At 42.8% G+C, this 13761-nt stretch overlaps 2 protein-coding genes across 9 annotated transcripts in view; one reads left to right on the top strand and one right to left on the bottom strand.

The window, feature by feature from the left end:
- PIGH (phosphatidylinositol glycan anchor biosynthesis class H) lies at window positions 16-7285 on the top strand. Its single transcript, XM_021400893.1, has 4 exons — window positions 16-308; window positions 1712-1921; window positions 3061-3144; window positions 5275-7285. The coding sequence occupies exons 1-4, from the start codon at window positions 126-128 to the stop codon at window positions 5374-5376; spliced, it is 579 nt and encodes a 192-aa protein (XP_021256568.1). The 5' UTR covers window positions 16-125; the 3' UTR covers window positions 5377-7285.
- PLEKHH1 (pleckstrin homology, MyTH4 and FERM domain containing H1) overlaps window positions 8424-13761 on the bottom strand; it is a 52754-nt gene continuing 47416 nt past the window's right edge. For 7 of the 8 annotated variants that reach the window (XM_021400884.1, XM_021400879.1, XM_021400883.1 and 4 more), the window contains 3 exons: window positions 12510-12596; window positions 11849-11995; window positions 8424-11528 (listed from right to left, as the gene is read on the bottom strand). In XM_021400884.1, the coding sequence (XP_021256559.1) occupies window positions 11352-11528; window positions 11849-11995; window positions 12510-12596 (411 nt within the window). In that variant the 3' untranslated portion in view covers window positions 8424-11351. Of the gene's footprint in view, window positions 11529-11848; window positions 11996-12504; window positions 12597-13761 lie in introns of those variants that run through there. The other variant, XM_021400887.1, reaches the window with a different exon arrangement.

The following is a 13761-nucleotide window of genomic DNA, read 5'->3' as shown; positions in this document are numbered from 1 at the left end:
CAACCGGAGCGGTTAAAGCCATCCCCGCAGACCGGCGGACGGGCTCCCGCAGCTCCGCGCGCACGCGCTGCCCGCCCCTTCCCTTCCCTTCCTTTCCGTTCCCGGCGGAAGCGGGGCGGCGCGGCATGCGGATGGAGGAGCGGCGCTACCGCTCAGCATCGGGGGCGCCGCTGGCGCTGCGGTGCCGCCAGCACAGCGCTTCCTGCCGGGAGCTGGCGGTGCGCTGCCCCCGCCTGCAGCTCCGCTCGCTCAGCGCCGTCACCTCCGCCGTCTGGCTGGCGGCCTACGGGCTCTTCGTGCTCTGCGAGGTACCCCCGCACCGCTCGGCGCCTCGCGGGGACCCCGGCGGAGGAGGGCGGCGGGCGGCGGGCGCCGCCAGGCGGGCTCTGCGCGTCGCTGCGCTCGGGTCCCGGAGGGCGCCGGTTGGGCCCCGCCGAGGCAGCGCTGAGCGACCGCGGGCTTTCCGCGGGTCCCACCGAACCGGGGCGGGAGCTGCGGCCGCACTGCGGCTGTTGCGCTTCGATTTTCTCAATGATCTTTCGCAGGGAACGAAGGCAGGGACGGAGGCGTGAGTCAGTTGGCAGTGGTTCGCTGTGCAATAACTGGAAAGGAAGCTGGTTTCAAGTCTCGTTTGTTACAGAAGCATACGTTCTGAGCAGTCGCTACCGCCCGCTGCTGTCCTGCTTGGTTTTACGTATGCTCATGCAGCCCGTGTGTGCTTGCAGTCCTTCCTTTCTGCCAGCAAACCAGATCCAAATACCTGTCATCGTGGATTTCAATGCCTGTAACTCACGGCTGCCTTTCCGTGGTGACAAACTGTGGGAAAAGCTCTGTTTCTATTCTCTTTGTACATTGCCATGGCTTCTTTACCTTGCGTGGTGAGACAGCACTGCTTGCGTGGTAGAGCTGCACCATTCTGATAAATCCTTGCAGTTCCAGCCCTTAGGAAATGTCACTTTTAACTTGGACTGATGGGCGTGTGGCCTGGAACTCGCTGAAACATATCCCTGAAAGCAGTTGCAGGTTGAAGACCTTTAGGCTTCATTAGCAGGTCTTCAGTTGATGCTGATGGTTTACTGAGGAAAGATGACTTGTGGAACGTATATTATTAAACTTACCTACTGTTTTGTGTAGCAGCAAGCCCAAGGTTGCAGCATGCAAAAGACAGTTTGTCCTCGGGTGAAGCTCAGGAGAAAGCAGACGTTCTCCAGCTTGATGTTTAAGGCAGGAAGAGAGACAGTTTGAACAAGTTTAGACTTCCAATGATAAGAAAACTTGAATCTCCTAAGTAGGCCCAGGCCAGCGGTTTTTGCTGAAAGATTCTTCTTAGAGTCACCATCCTCAGTTCAAGTAAACATTTAACAACGTTTCTCTATCCCTGCAGATACCTGTATAATATACCGTCACTGATGTGCACAATTGCATTTGAATGAGATTTCTCCAGTAACCTTACAAGGGAATACAATGTTCTTGCTGCTTTCAGTTTCAGCACTTCTTTCATACCATCTCATGAAGGCTGATGTTCGGTGACTTAAATCCCATTATGCACATATAAGCTAGCCTTCTGAATGAGCAGACTCCACCTACATGAAATTGCCTTGTAGATGTAGCCATCGTATTATGATTTACTGTTCAGTATTTATTTATGTATTGGTCTAAGTTCAATTAGTTTTAAGACCAGAGCTCTGCCTTTGCTTGGGTTGTGTTACAGAATAGCATGGTGCTTTCTGCCGCTATATTCCTCACGCTGATCGGCCTGATCATCTACCTGCACTTTGTGAAAATTGACCAGGAAGCCCTACTGGTCATCGGCTCACTTGGCATCCAGGTGACTTCATCCTATGCTTCAGGGAAAGAGAGCACAACCTTCATTGAGATGAGCCAAGTAAAGGATGTGGTTATCAACGAAGCCATCCATATGGTAATCATGTAGTCTTTCTTCTATATCTGTAGGTGCACTCATCACATGTATTTTCACAGGAGGGGTTTACCAGCGATTGAACACAGCAGCATAAATACAAATATGTAGACTTGACTGTGGTCTGGAGAGATTGGGAAATGGCATACATACTGCCCCAAACTGCTTGCATCGAGGGGAGGGTGGAAGGCCGTAACTTCCGTAAAAGGCTGGAACAGGCAGCTGCGATACCTCTTTAAAGTGACACTCATAAATCCAGCAGATCAGTCTACCTGAGCCCAGAGTCATCTTCTCCTAGACTTATCCAAAAGAGAGTTGTTTTACCTAAAGAGCATTCTGGGAAGACTTGGAGATTAGCATAGATCTGTATAAAGTTTTCTAGCAAAAGGAAACAAAGGTTTCTCATTATATGCAAGGAGGCAGAAAAGCCTTTGCACTTACTTTTCAGTTTTATGTAAGACTTGATGGGCTGTGCCACCATCACTATTGAGTTCAAACAGTTACAGAGAACTGAGGTTGCACACGTTGTCACCGATGTGTATGAAATCATCATAGATGAAAACAAATTCTCACTAAGTCCCCACAATCTTCAACGTGTTCCAACATTGTGTAACTTCTCAGAAAGGCAAAACAAGTAATTAGTAAAATGGTATGCATCAAAAAAAGCGTAAGAGAAAGGCATTGTCAGCAGGAACGTTTAAATCCTGTGCCGTTTGTTTGTTGTTGTTTTTTTGTCCTGTGTATTTTGTTGTTACTGTGTTTTGTAATATCTGGAACTTCAGTAACTCCAGTAGATTTGGGTGAAGAATGGCTTTGCAGAAGGGATGGATTTTCTGAAAATCCTGCTGCCACCTTTTCAACTAAAAATGAGAAGTTCACGGAGCAAAACCGTCCTTATATTTTTAAGGCTGAACACAAACAGAAAAAAAGAGAAAGGGACTGATTTTAAGCTGCTTTATTCGTAATCTTGTAGCAAAAATATTTACCCTCTTGAAACACAGATGTTTCTGTTGATTTATCTTTAGAAAATGTCACACGCTTCCCTCAGCTCAGTGAGTTGAAACAAGTCGTCTTTCTGTGATGACTCCAGGCGCTTCGATAGCATTTTCAAACTTCAATTATTTTGTCTGTTTGTCTTGTAGCAAAAAGTTATCTATTACCTGTGCATCCTCCTGCGGGACCCTCGGGATCCTCAGGGAGTATCTGAGGTTGTGCCACTCTTTCAGGTGAGTGACTGAATAGCGGGGCAGTACAAATCTGTGGTTTGTGTGTATGGCAGACACCTAGGTGTATCTTTGTTCCACTACGTGTAGCTGATTACAGTTCCCTTTCTCTGACTGCATGCTCAAGTTGGATCTTACAGCAGTGTGCTGCAAGTGGTATTCAAGTCTCACAGAGTTAAGTACCACGGAAGTTTTGTTCATTTGTCTTCCATGCAGGGAATAGAGCGCTGTGAAAATCTGAACCTGACCAGCAGATTGCATGAGCTAGAAGTCTTTGGCTCATGGAGGGTAATGAGAACTTGCACAGCTTCCTGTGTAGTCTCATGCTCAATGTTACCTTTGTAATTATAGTGCCATAGTTGATTTTTCTCTTGGCTCTCTGCACCAAAAAGATTTTGTAAAAAAACTCCTTGGCTTACAGCGCTAACTTCCCCTACAACCGCTGACAAAGATCACAGTGCAAGCTGTGAGCAATTTGCTTAATGTATAATAACTTGTTTGTTTTACTCACACCCTGTCTATCTCATACCCTGCTTTACTCATATCCTCTCCTTTCTCTTCTCTTGCTAACCTGCTTTGGCTGTTTATAATCTTGTTTTGAGGGTGGAATTTCTTTCTCTCCATGTGTACCTCACACCACAGTACCCCGATCCTTGAGTGTCAGTAAGCGGTACAGATGTACCTCACATTCTAGATTGCTGATGTTGTGTTTGTCTTCCTCTCTGTTCACCAGCTGCTTGTGAATATCAGTTTGTAGTCACATGCAGTTTATGACTGGATACAGTTAAGTCTTCAGCTAAATACTTAGAGGAATGAGTGCGTTATTCCATCAATACTTACAGCTGACTCAGTCCCAAAATTGTGAAGACGTTTACTAACAGTAATATAAATGAAGTATTTCACGCATGTCCAAGGGATTCACAACTAGTGAATTCCAGAGGGCTGCACTCAGGATTTGTGTTCCTTCCCAGCTTCCTGGCATGAGTGTGTTGGGTTTTTTTCCTTTTTTTTTTTTTTTTTCTCTTGTCAGCTCAAGTCTGAACAATGATATTTCTGTGGAAATATCTTAATATTGGCAGAGTTGATTCCACCAGCAAAGGATAAACAGAAAGAGCTGTGTCAGTTTGCAGTTTGTTACCTGTCAGTAATTCTCACTTTAAAGTTACTTAGTTTTGAAGGAGCAGTAATTAGTAACCTTATTGCATCTCCTTCAGTGGCTCTTTGTTCCTCCAAGGCATGTCAGCCTTCAGAAATACAACTTACCATGTCACTGAGCCCAGGAGCACTTCTGCGCTGAGTTGACCTATTGTTCTCTTAAGCAACCCGTGCACAGAAAGGCATTAGATGGACTTTACACAGTAATGCTGTTCTGGGAGCTCAAAAGCCATGGGACCATAGGGACTGCAGGACTGGGAAACTTTCACCTTCATGCTGGTCCAGGTCTAGGTTCGAAATGATGAAAAATCATTATCCTTTGAACACCATTCCTCGGTTAGTGTGAGATGAATTGATGCTTTCAGTTAACCTTCAGTTGTCCTCTTCTTGCCAGTAATAGCTGAGGCTAAGGGCCAAGTGTCTAAGCTCCTTATCCTGAAGGTCGATTTTTCAGGGTGGAGGTCTTTGAGGATGGTAGATCAGTGTGTGCACTGTTTCTGGTCTCTAGAGGGAATGTGGACTCACGGATAGGCTTATGGTTTGGAAGGGGTGGATTTTCTTCCATATTCTCACTGTATGTTGTGAGTTGAGAGGAAAGGACCTCTGATTTGGTGAGAGATTCACGCTGACTGGAGAATGGTGCTGCATGTTTTAACCTGACAGCTCTAGGGACCGGTGCTTTTCATCCCTGAGCAGATGCAGCTTCTGCAATAGCTTTACATTCTTTTGTCACCAACTTACGTTAAAAACCTCCTGGAGTTTGAATTCTCAATGAGCATGTAAGAAGGAAATCTATTTTCTGTTGACTTAATGTGAAATAGCAACTACAGATATCTTACTGTTGTATTCCTTATACATGCATGCTTCTAGCCATCAGCTTTGTGTCAGCTGTTTCCACATTCCTTTCTCTGTCTGACAAATCTCTTTTTTACAACCAGTTCAGAGCGTGATTCTCTGTTTTTTTTACCTGAATTCTAGAGTTCCAAACCACGTCTGGACTGCTTGATAGAAGTGTACAAAAGTTGTCATGAAATCCTGGATCAGAGGAAAACAGCGTCACAATCAGATGGAGTAAAATAATATAAAAAAAAAAAAATCAAGATGGAAAACTTGCAGCAGGACTTGGAGAGATGAATGGAAAGGCAAGCAAATCTGACCCATGGCTTTTTAAAATTAAATGTTTAGAATGTGGTGCAGTTGTAAGAATGACATTATAGCTAACAGACTCACAGAGCTGTTACAGAAGATACCAGCTGAAGCGCACAAGTGAGCCTAGAAATTGACTGCTGTGAAAACAGGTGAGCAAAACTTTTTGAAGAGTCAGACAGAAGAAGTTTTTCCATGCATCTCTGGGAGAAAAAAAAAAAAAAGAAAAGAAAAAAAGAATATGCAGCAAATGTTTACCCTTCTGTGGATCTGAGACTTCTGATAAACACAAATCATAACCTTGAGCAGACAGAAAAAAAGTGGGGTTTTTTTGTTTGTTTTTTTTTAAGTTTCTTTGTAATCCTTTCTTGGAAAGAGTATCAAGACAGAAGGGTGGGCTGGTACAGTAACTTCCTGATCTATGGGGGAATTTCAGAAAGAGAATGATAGAAAATTAAAATATACTGTTGCTTTGATTTATATTTATGGAATTAAATATAGCAGAGTATACTTTAGTTTCTTCAGGAATCTGCTTAAAAGAGTCCTATGGTATTGGACCCTAGAGAGAAGAAGGGTCCAAGATTGATACACAGGGCTCACCTCCTCCAAGCATATGAATAGTCCATCCAAACAAGTTAGAAGTTGAGCAAAAATGGCAAGAGACCTGCATGGATGAACGAGTCATTACTGGTAAAATTCAAACACCAAATGGTAGAGTTGAGGACAGGAAGCCTGGGAGCATTATAGAGATGCTGTCCAAGCATGCAGGGTGTGCGGTTAGGAAAGCCAAAGCCTATCTGGAATTGAATTTGTCTAGGAATGCCAAAGGCAAAAAAAAGATCTTCTATAAGTACTTGAGTAACAAAAAGGCAAGGAAAATGTGAGCTCACTGCTGAGTGGTGCAGAGATGTGATAACACAGGACCTGGAAAAGACTGGGGTAATGAATGCCTTCGTCATTTCAGTCTTTACTAGAAAGACCAGACTTCAGGAATCCCAGGCCGCAGATAGGAGGGGAAAATTCTGGAGCAAGGAAGGCCCTTGATAGAAAAGGATCAGGTTAGAAAATACTTAAGCAAGCTGCCTGTTTGTAAGGCCATGGGACCTGGTGGCATGCACCTACAAGTGCTGAGGGAGTTTGCTGATGACACAGTCTCGGAGGAATGGCTGATATGCCAGAAGCATGTGCTGCCAGCCAGAGGGACCCAGACAGGCTGGAGAGATGAGCATGCAGGAGCCTCTTGTAGTTCAACAAAGGCAAGTGCAGGGTCCTGCAACTAGAGAGGAATAACTCCGTGCTGTTTCTTCCAGTGCGTGCTGGTTCTTTTTCAGAAGAGGACCTGAGTGTCACAGCGAACGCAAAGTTGAACAGGTGCCAGCAGTGTGTCCTTAGTGCAAAAAGGCTGAGAGTGCCCTGGGTTGCGTGGGAGATGCATTGCTATAGCAGTTCAGGGGAAGGGATCCCTCCCCTCTCCTCGGCACTGGTGAGACCACACCTGGAGTGCTGCATCCATTTCTGGGCTCTCCAGTATGTGGACATACTGGAGAGAGAGACAATGAAGGTCCGCTTACATTCATATGGAGCTGGAGCCTGAAGAAAGACTGGGAGAGCTGTGGCTGTTCAGCCTAGAGAAAAGAGGGTTTAGGGGGAATCTTATCGTTATATGTAAGTACCTAAAGGGAGCTAGTAAAGAAGATGGAGTTAAGGTTTTTGGGAGTTGGAACAGAGGTCCCTTCCAACCTCATCCAAAAGAGCCAGATCAATTACTATGAGAATATGAGAAAAATATGTTGTTAAAATGATAATAATGGCTATGTGAATAAAGTAACTTAATGTGGAGAAATTCTTCTTAGTTGATTGTGTAAAAGTAACTGTAACTTTTAACTGCTATTTTTCTGTCCTTTTTTTTTTTTTCATGACTCCTTATTAAAGTAATTAAGGCAATTGAAATGTTGGAAAAAGCAAGAGCTAAACTAGCAAGCTGGCAGAAGCTTTGGGCTCACTCTTAATCTGCATACAACATTGTGCTGTTGTTGTGTACATACTCTAGAATTAAGATGTGGCAACACATCAACATGTAATGTCAAGTGTTGGTTGGTTGTTACACTGTGCCACAAAGTTTTAAACATACAGATTAGCTCGTGTGACAGGAGTATTCTGGTTGTCAGAGCGAAAGGAAGTAGCTTTGGGATGCACCACGGCTTTTGGGTAACCTTGTCTAGATGCTTAATTTCTTCTGTGGTTTCATTTCTCACAGATGCTTTAAATGATGGAGTTGGCTGGATTTTTAAGTTTGGTTCACTTGCAATGCAAGCTGGTAGGTCTCTCTCTGAGGTTAATGAAGCTGTACCTGATGTTTGGTGGCAAGTCTAGGAAAAGCTGGGGAACTGGGGAAGAGGCAGAAATTGGCTATTGACAACAGAAGCGGGCTCCAGAAATGTGGCTGCAGCGGAGGTCCTTTGAAAATCTTTGTGGTGCACTTGGAGCTGGGTACAGAGCTGCCTATAGGCCTGGTTTGGGCAGGTCGTGTTCCTTCATGGGGATTAGAAATGGTTGAGAACATTGAAGAACGTTTATAGCAGCAGGAAGATTTGCTGAGCTGTGGGAAGAATGTGCCAGAGGAGAAATTATCTCAGCAGAGAGGGCAGACTTGGGCCTAGAGTCCGCTGGGGACACTGGCTGTGCTTTAAAAATCTCATAGGGTCCTGAGAATGTGCACTGAAGAAATGAAGGAGGAGCTGTATCACAGGAGGAAGTCTGGAAAATTGTTTTAGCTGTCTTTGGGACGTCCTGTGCATGTAGTAGTGCACTTTAGTGATCCGCTAAAGCTGAGTTAGAAGACAGTCAAGGAGTCAGAGAAGGGGAGCTTTGCACCAGGTATGTCTTTGGAAACAAACACGGTCTTTGCCCACATACGTTTACTTCAGGGCTATTTGGCTTTTAAGATAAATAGTTTCTTTCACTCTGTGAAGAAATACAAGTTCATTCAAGATAATTGTATTTTATTAAGAACAGAAATCTCACAGTGTCTCCAAGACAGCCTTTTACATACACACAGTAGTTAGGGAAACAAAGGCTTTTGTCATCTCATTCTATACTCTTGCAATTATCATTGCCAAAAGCATTGATTAAAATAAAAACTTTATCAAAGAACCATACAAAATATGTATCTACACAGGGTTTTTAAAATTTGTTTGCTTTGTTTTAAAGTCAAGTAAGCTACAAATAGGAGGTATATGTGCATCCATCAGAGTGGGGTGGTCCCTGAAATACTCAAGTATTAAAGAATATTTGAAAGAAAGAAGGAAGAAGTCCCGTTTGCCATGATTGTGAATTCAGAGTCAATTTATGGCATAAAACTGTGAACTTCATGACAGCTCTTGCTTATTCAACCTTTCTGCTTCCTGTTTGCCTCAGTAAAGTCTCTGAGGACGTGGGTGTTAGCAATGCAAGGTAAGCACATCCTCAGAAGGGTGAACCAGAGACTTTCATGCCTTGAACATCCTCAGGACAGATGACAATGAGCTGAGCTCGGCTCATTCTGAGGCGGCTTTGTTACTGGTGGGACACAAGAAGCAGGCTGCCAAACAGACCTCCAGATACCAGAGAAATTGTTTGTTGCAGAAGACTTCAATAGTGAGGTGGAATAACAGTGTCTTTATTCCAACTTGTTTATCCATACTAAGATCAGAGAGAGAGAATGTATACTACTGACCGCTCTATGAGGATATATCAGAAGTATGCAAGGAGATTACATAAAGAGACTAAAACAATACCTTCTCAACATTACTGTTGACTCAGACTTTTTCAGTAAGTTGAAGGGGTGGTCCTTAAATTCATGACAAATGGATACATTACAGAATGGACAAATCAGGTCTCTGTCTATATATAATCTTCAAGTCTACCATGTAATTTCCACAAAACACTTTTTTTTTTAATGTTAAAAATATGCTGATCAGGGATTGATTAGAATGATTGTTGTCCCATGTTCTTTTAATTTTTGGCTTTATACCTACCATAAGCTTGAAAAAAAAAATTCTAGCAATATCTACTCCACCATGTATTGGATATTTCAGGGTTGGTGACAGATACTAGGAAGTAAAAGAACACTGGTATGGTTGGTTGGTTCATTGGTGAATAGCCTTGGTTTGCTATTGCTGAATTCTTTATGATGGTTGGATTCACACTGTTTTAATGTGAGAAAGTTGCCCATGAATACATTATTATGAAGTTACTCAGGTACTTTTGAAAGGGCGGTTCTTCTTTCTTTATTTCTTAAAAGGCTTCTCAAAATAGCTTAACTCAAGCCAGATAGATGTAGAGATCTTAAGAAGCACATCTATTTTTCTCTTATTTGTTTAAAATCCATTTAGCTTCCCAATCAGAACAAAGTCCCTTTGAAACTGATCAAAAAAACACTCTTTAGGAAAATCTGAAGAACAATATTTGAGTATATGTTTGCTAACAAGCTCCTCATTGACCCAGTAGCATGAAAGAAGCGGGAGTTCTAAAGGAACAGCTTCTGTGAAAGACAGAGCTGGTCTGGGGAGGTCTGTTCCAGTTGCTGAAAGACAGATAAAAATCGAAAGGTTTGCTTGCCTTGTCTTCCTTTGTCTGAGATCACGTGCACGCCCTGAAACATCTTTAACAGTGATTAATGGAAAGAGTCTGAATGTACGTGGTGGTGCAGCATGTGGCACTTTCAGCCCCGCAGCAGAGCTCTGGTGTTCATCAGTTGTATGGAGCAGCATCAGCTGTCAAAAGACATCCGTTCTGCAGGAGCTAGGGCATCGTCTGACGCTGGTCCAATCCCAGCTGTTCTGAGTCCTCAACACGGAAGGACATCAGGTTTTAACCTTCATAAAACTAAAGTTGAAAAGATTCTCACGTACCACTGAATTCTTATTCTGTACTCCCTATTCCAGGTCTTAAAAATCACCCTGACGTGACATCAGAATTCTTCTTGTCAGTTTAGTTCCCATTCCCTCTCAACAGCTGCATCTCTTTTACTTTCACATCTGGGGCAGAGACTTCAAAAGTTTCTGTCTTTGAATTCTGGAATCAGTTTTAGGGAAGAGTCAGTGTAGCTTTAGGAAAAAATGAATTGTCTTAGTTGTGTTAAGCAGTGGCATAAATACAAAAAAACTATTGTAGTCTCTTCAAAAGGACTATTGTGATAGCGAGAGTAGCAGCAGTGAATTTAAACACAGCTCAAAACTTTAATACAATGGCTATTCATAACCAGAGCACAGAGCTGAAGCTACGTCTAAACTACCTGATCAAACTACATCATATTAATCTTTACACTCTGGTAATAGCCTCTCAGTGTCTATCCAGTTTATGAGGAAGTGATATGCAGCTCCTTATGCAGGCAGTATTCAGCAGGACTTGTACTTGGTTTGTGGCACAGCATCCAGAACCACCTGTCTTTAATTTTATTGAGACTGTGCGCTTGGTCCACTTCCGTCAAATTCAAGCTTATGCAGCACTCAAACCTGCCCTGCAGAGGCTGCAGTCTGTTTCAGGTGAAGAGTGAGCAAGTCAGCAATTGATGTAAACAGAAGATTATTGGAAATAATGGGAATAATCGGAAGGGTCTGTTGAGGAAAAAAGATCACTAGGAGTTTAAGAACGGGGCTGAGGTTCCAGACATAGAGTGCAGTGCAGTGATTTAAAGGCAGGTGCAAAGCTGAAAATGGGAAGGATTAAAGAAAACATATGTGCTTGTAAACAAAGCCGTAAGCTCAGGAGATGAAGGAATACGTGCAGGATAAAAACCAGAGCCCGCATTAAAACAAGGTGTGTAACTAGAAAAATCGTAGCAGTCTGCCATTTGGTACAGAACAGTGGGGAAAACAACAACAACCCACAACGCCACAAATAAAAAATTCCTGAATTGGAATGAGCCCTCAGAGCAGGGTTGGCCCCTTAGTGCTTCGGGGCACGGAAGGAAAAAAGCACCGACTTTCGATCTCCCAGGGCCTGTTGGCAGGTGCTGTGCTTCGGGAGGGCTGTGTGGAGGGTAGGAGTGAAGTTGTCGAACGGGAGTTAATATAGGTGGCGATAAGAAGTGTTGCTTCAACAATCTAGGGGAGAAAAAGAAAATGATTAACTGTAAGTCAAAGAGAGGGAAAAGTGCCCTTTGGTTTTTTTTTCTGAACCTGTTGACTGCACAACTTTTGCAAAAGGCTTTGTCTGACATGGAGTTGTTAAGTTTTGAATTGAAGGTCTGTCTTTAAGAGTTAGGTAGAAAGAGTCTCTCAATTAAATGGTATGGTTTACAAGGAGTTTCTTGACTGTACATAGCTAGTGTAGCAGCCAGAAGTACCAGATGCAGGGCTTGTTCAAAATGCCCAGCTTAGATACTGCCAGCTGGAGAGATACTCACTGATCATTTTGTAATTACCTTTGGAATTGCCATTGTGAAAAGGAGTTTTTCTGTGCTGTTTTTTCCAGAACTCCTTTCTTTTATTTGACTGACTACAATCATGAAGTCATCTCGACATCCTCCAAAGGTCAGCACAGAAGAGTATGAGTAAGAGAACTTCAAGTGCTGCAGACAACAGAGAGATGAAGAGTCATATTTCTGTAAAAGACCAAGTGGCCACCTCAAACTAGTATATTTGCTATTTTCTGCAAGCAGTCATAGGCAATTGGCTGTACAGATAACAGCTGGCAGAGAAATCTTAAAAGAGAATTGTGTTCCTAGCGTTTTCCTAGCTTGCTCCATGCCCTGATGCTTCAGAGCTAGGGTGCAAACTTTGTTAAATCCCTGACGGTGGTAGTAAAGCACATACCACTGAGATTTTGCAAGATACCTGTGCTTGTTTGTTGCCTGTCAGCGAGGCAGTTAGCTGTTTCATGAAACTTTACCTTACACTGAAGCTGTAATTTTCCTTTGTTTATGTAGCTCTAAAACACAGCCCTTGCTTCCTCATCTCTGACTTCTACAAATTAACTTCTGGATCCATTTGAAGTTAAACACAAACTTTTACTGACTTTAAGCGGATTCAGGGGAAGGTCTTTCTGGGGGAGGTAATTTTTTTAAACAGCGTTCCTCACCATACCATAGTGTTATAATCCAGTACGCTGATACCATCTTCATTCACAGCTATCCAGACTGGACAGTCTTCTAATGAGGAAGGCAAAATAGGCTAGAGAAAAAGAAAAATTTTATTTAGTCATTTCTTGAATACTATAAAGAAGCAGTTTCAGATGAACTAGAACTTGAGCTTTAAGGATGAAGTGGAGGAAAGAATCCTCTAGACTTACTGATCTGACCTGGTTTAACTTTTAAGAGGATTTCTTTCAAAATGTGGAATCATATTTTCAGATTGACATAGAATTTGGGAGACTAGCAGTATATGAGATGGAATTTAATCTCAAAATCTTTGTCGCCGTTGCATCAGTGTAGTTAAAAGAGAGGGTAATGCTGAGACAGTGACAGAACGGCAGTTCTGCTCTGTTCTGGCTCTTACGCTTCTGCCATCCATCAGGCAGTAAAGCCCATTGGCTTCAATAGTACCGATGCACAGAGCCATCACATCAGTGTACTTTTCTTTCTTACTGATTTTGGCAAATGTGTCAATTATCTTTTCTGTCTAATAACATGAATCTTTCCTGGAAATTTGCTGCTATATGGCTGTTTAACTATTGAAGAGTTACAAAATATGGTAGTTATCAGAAATACCAACATTGTTTAAACTGCTGGTAGAACTATTCTGCATTCTTATTCTTCAGTGTCAAGTAACCTTAAATACCAATAATCTCTCTGCTTTAGTGCTGGAAGTGAAAACACTATCTTTCTTTTAAAAATCTTTTTGTATATTTACTTGGGGTTCTCTTTTCATCATTAGACTTTATTCAGTAACTATCACAACTTTCTCTTCAAAGCAAGATACATTAACCGTGGACAAGACACTATCAGGCTTTCAATAGAGGAGCGTTTTGTTGGGTTGGGGAAAGTGGTTAATGCCAAAACAAGACTTCTCAGCATCAGACGTTAGTTCTGGCAAGGGTTATAGGTACAGAGCTCTGGGCTGGGCTGAGGGATGTATAAGCTTCTGGAAGAACTGTTCCCACCTATGATTCTTTGCCATCCTGCTGATGCCCGCAGGCTGGCAGCTTACCCAGTATATGCTTCACTCTTTACATTTCTGCAACAGGATGCTAGCACGACTTGCCTCTCTTGTGGGAAGAAAAGCAGCCAACTCGGTGAGAGAATGGGACTGAAATACTCCTGCTCTCAGCTAGCATCAGCAGCATGGTGTGATTTATGGGAGACTCTTACTTTTTTTCCATGCAGGAGTATGTAAATAG

The sequence above is a fragment of the Numida meleagris genome, chromosome 6, assembly GCF_002078875.1.
Source record: "Numida meleagris isolate 19003 breed g44 Domestic line chromosome 6, NumMel1.0, whole genome shotgun sequence".
Lineage (NCBI taxonomy): Eukaryota > Metazoa > Chordata > Aves > Galliformes > Numididae > Numida > Numida meleagris.
Note: the sequence above shows the minus strand (reverse complement) of the source record. Positions and strands in the feature narration are given on the sequence as shown.

What these genes read in the sequence shown, in the direction of transcription:
- PIGH (XM_021400893.1), top strand. Translation starts at nt 126, where the DNA reads ATGCGGATGGAGGAGCGGCGCTACCGCTCAGCATCGGGGGCGCCGCTG. An exon ending in GGCTCTTCGTGCTCTGCGAG is followed by an intron (nt 309 to 1,711) that starts GTACCCCCGCAC and finishes GTTGTGTTACAG; the next exon opens with AATAGCATGGTGCTTTCTGC. An exon ending in TCAACGAAGCCATCCATATG is followed by an intron (nt 1,922 to 3,060) that starts GTAATCATGTAG and finishes TTTGTCTTGTAG; the next exon opens with CAAAAAGTTATCTATTACCT.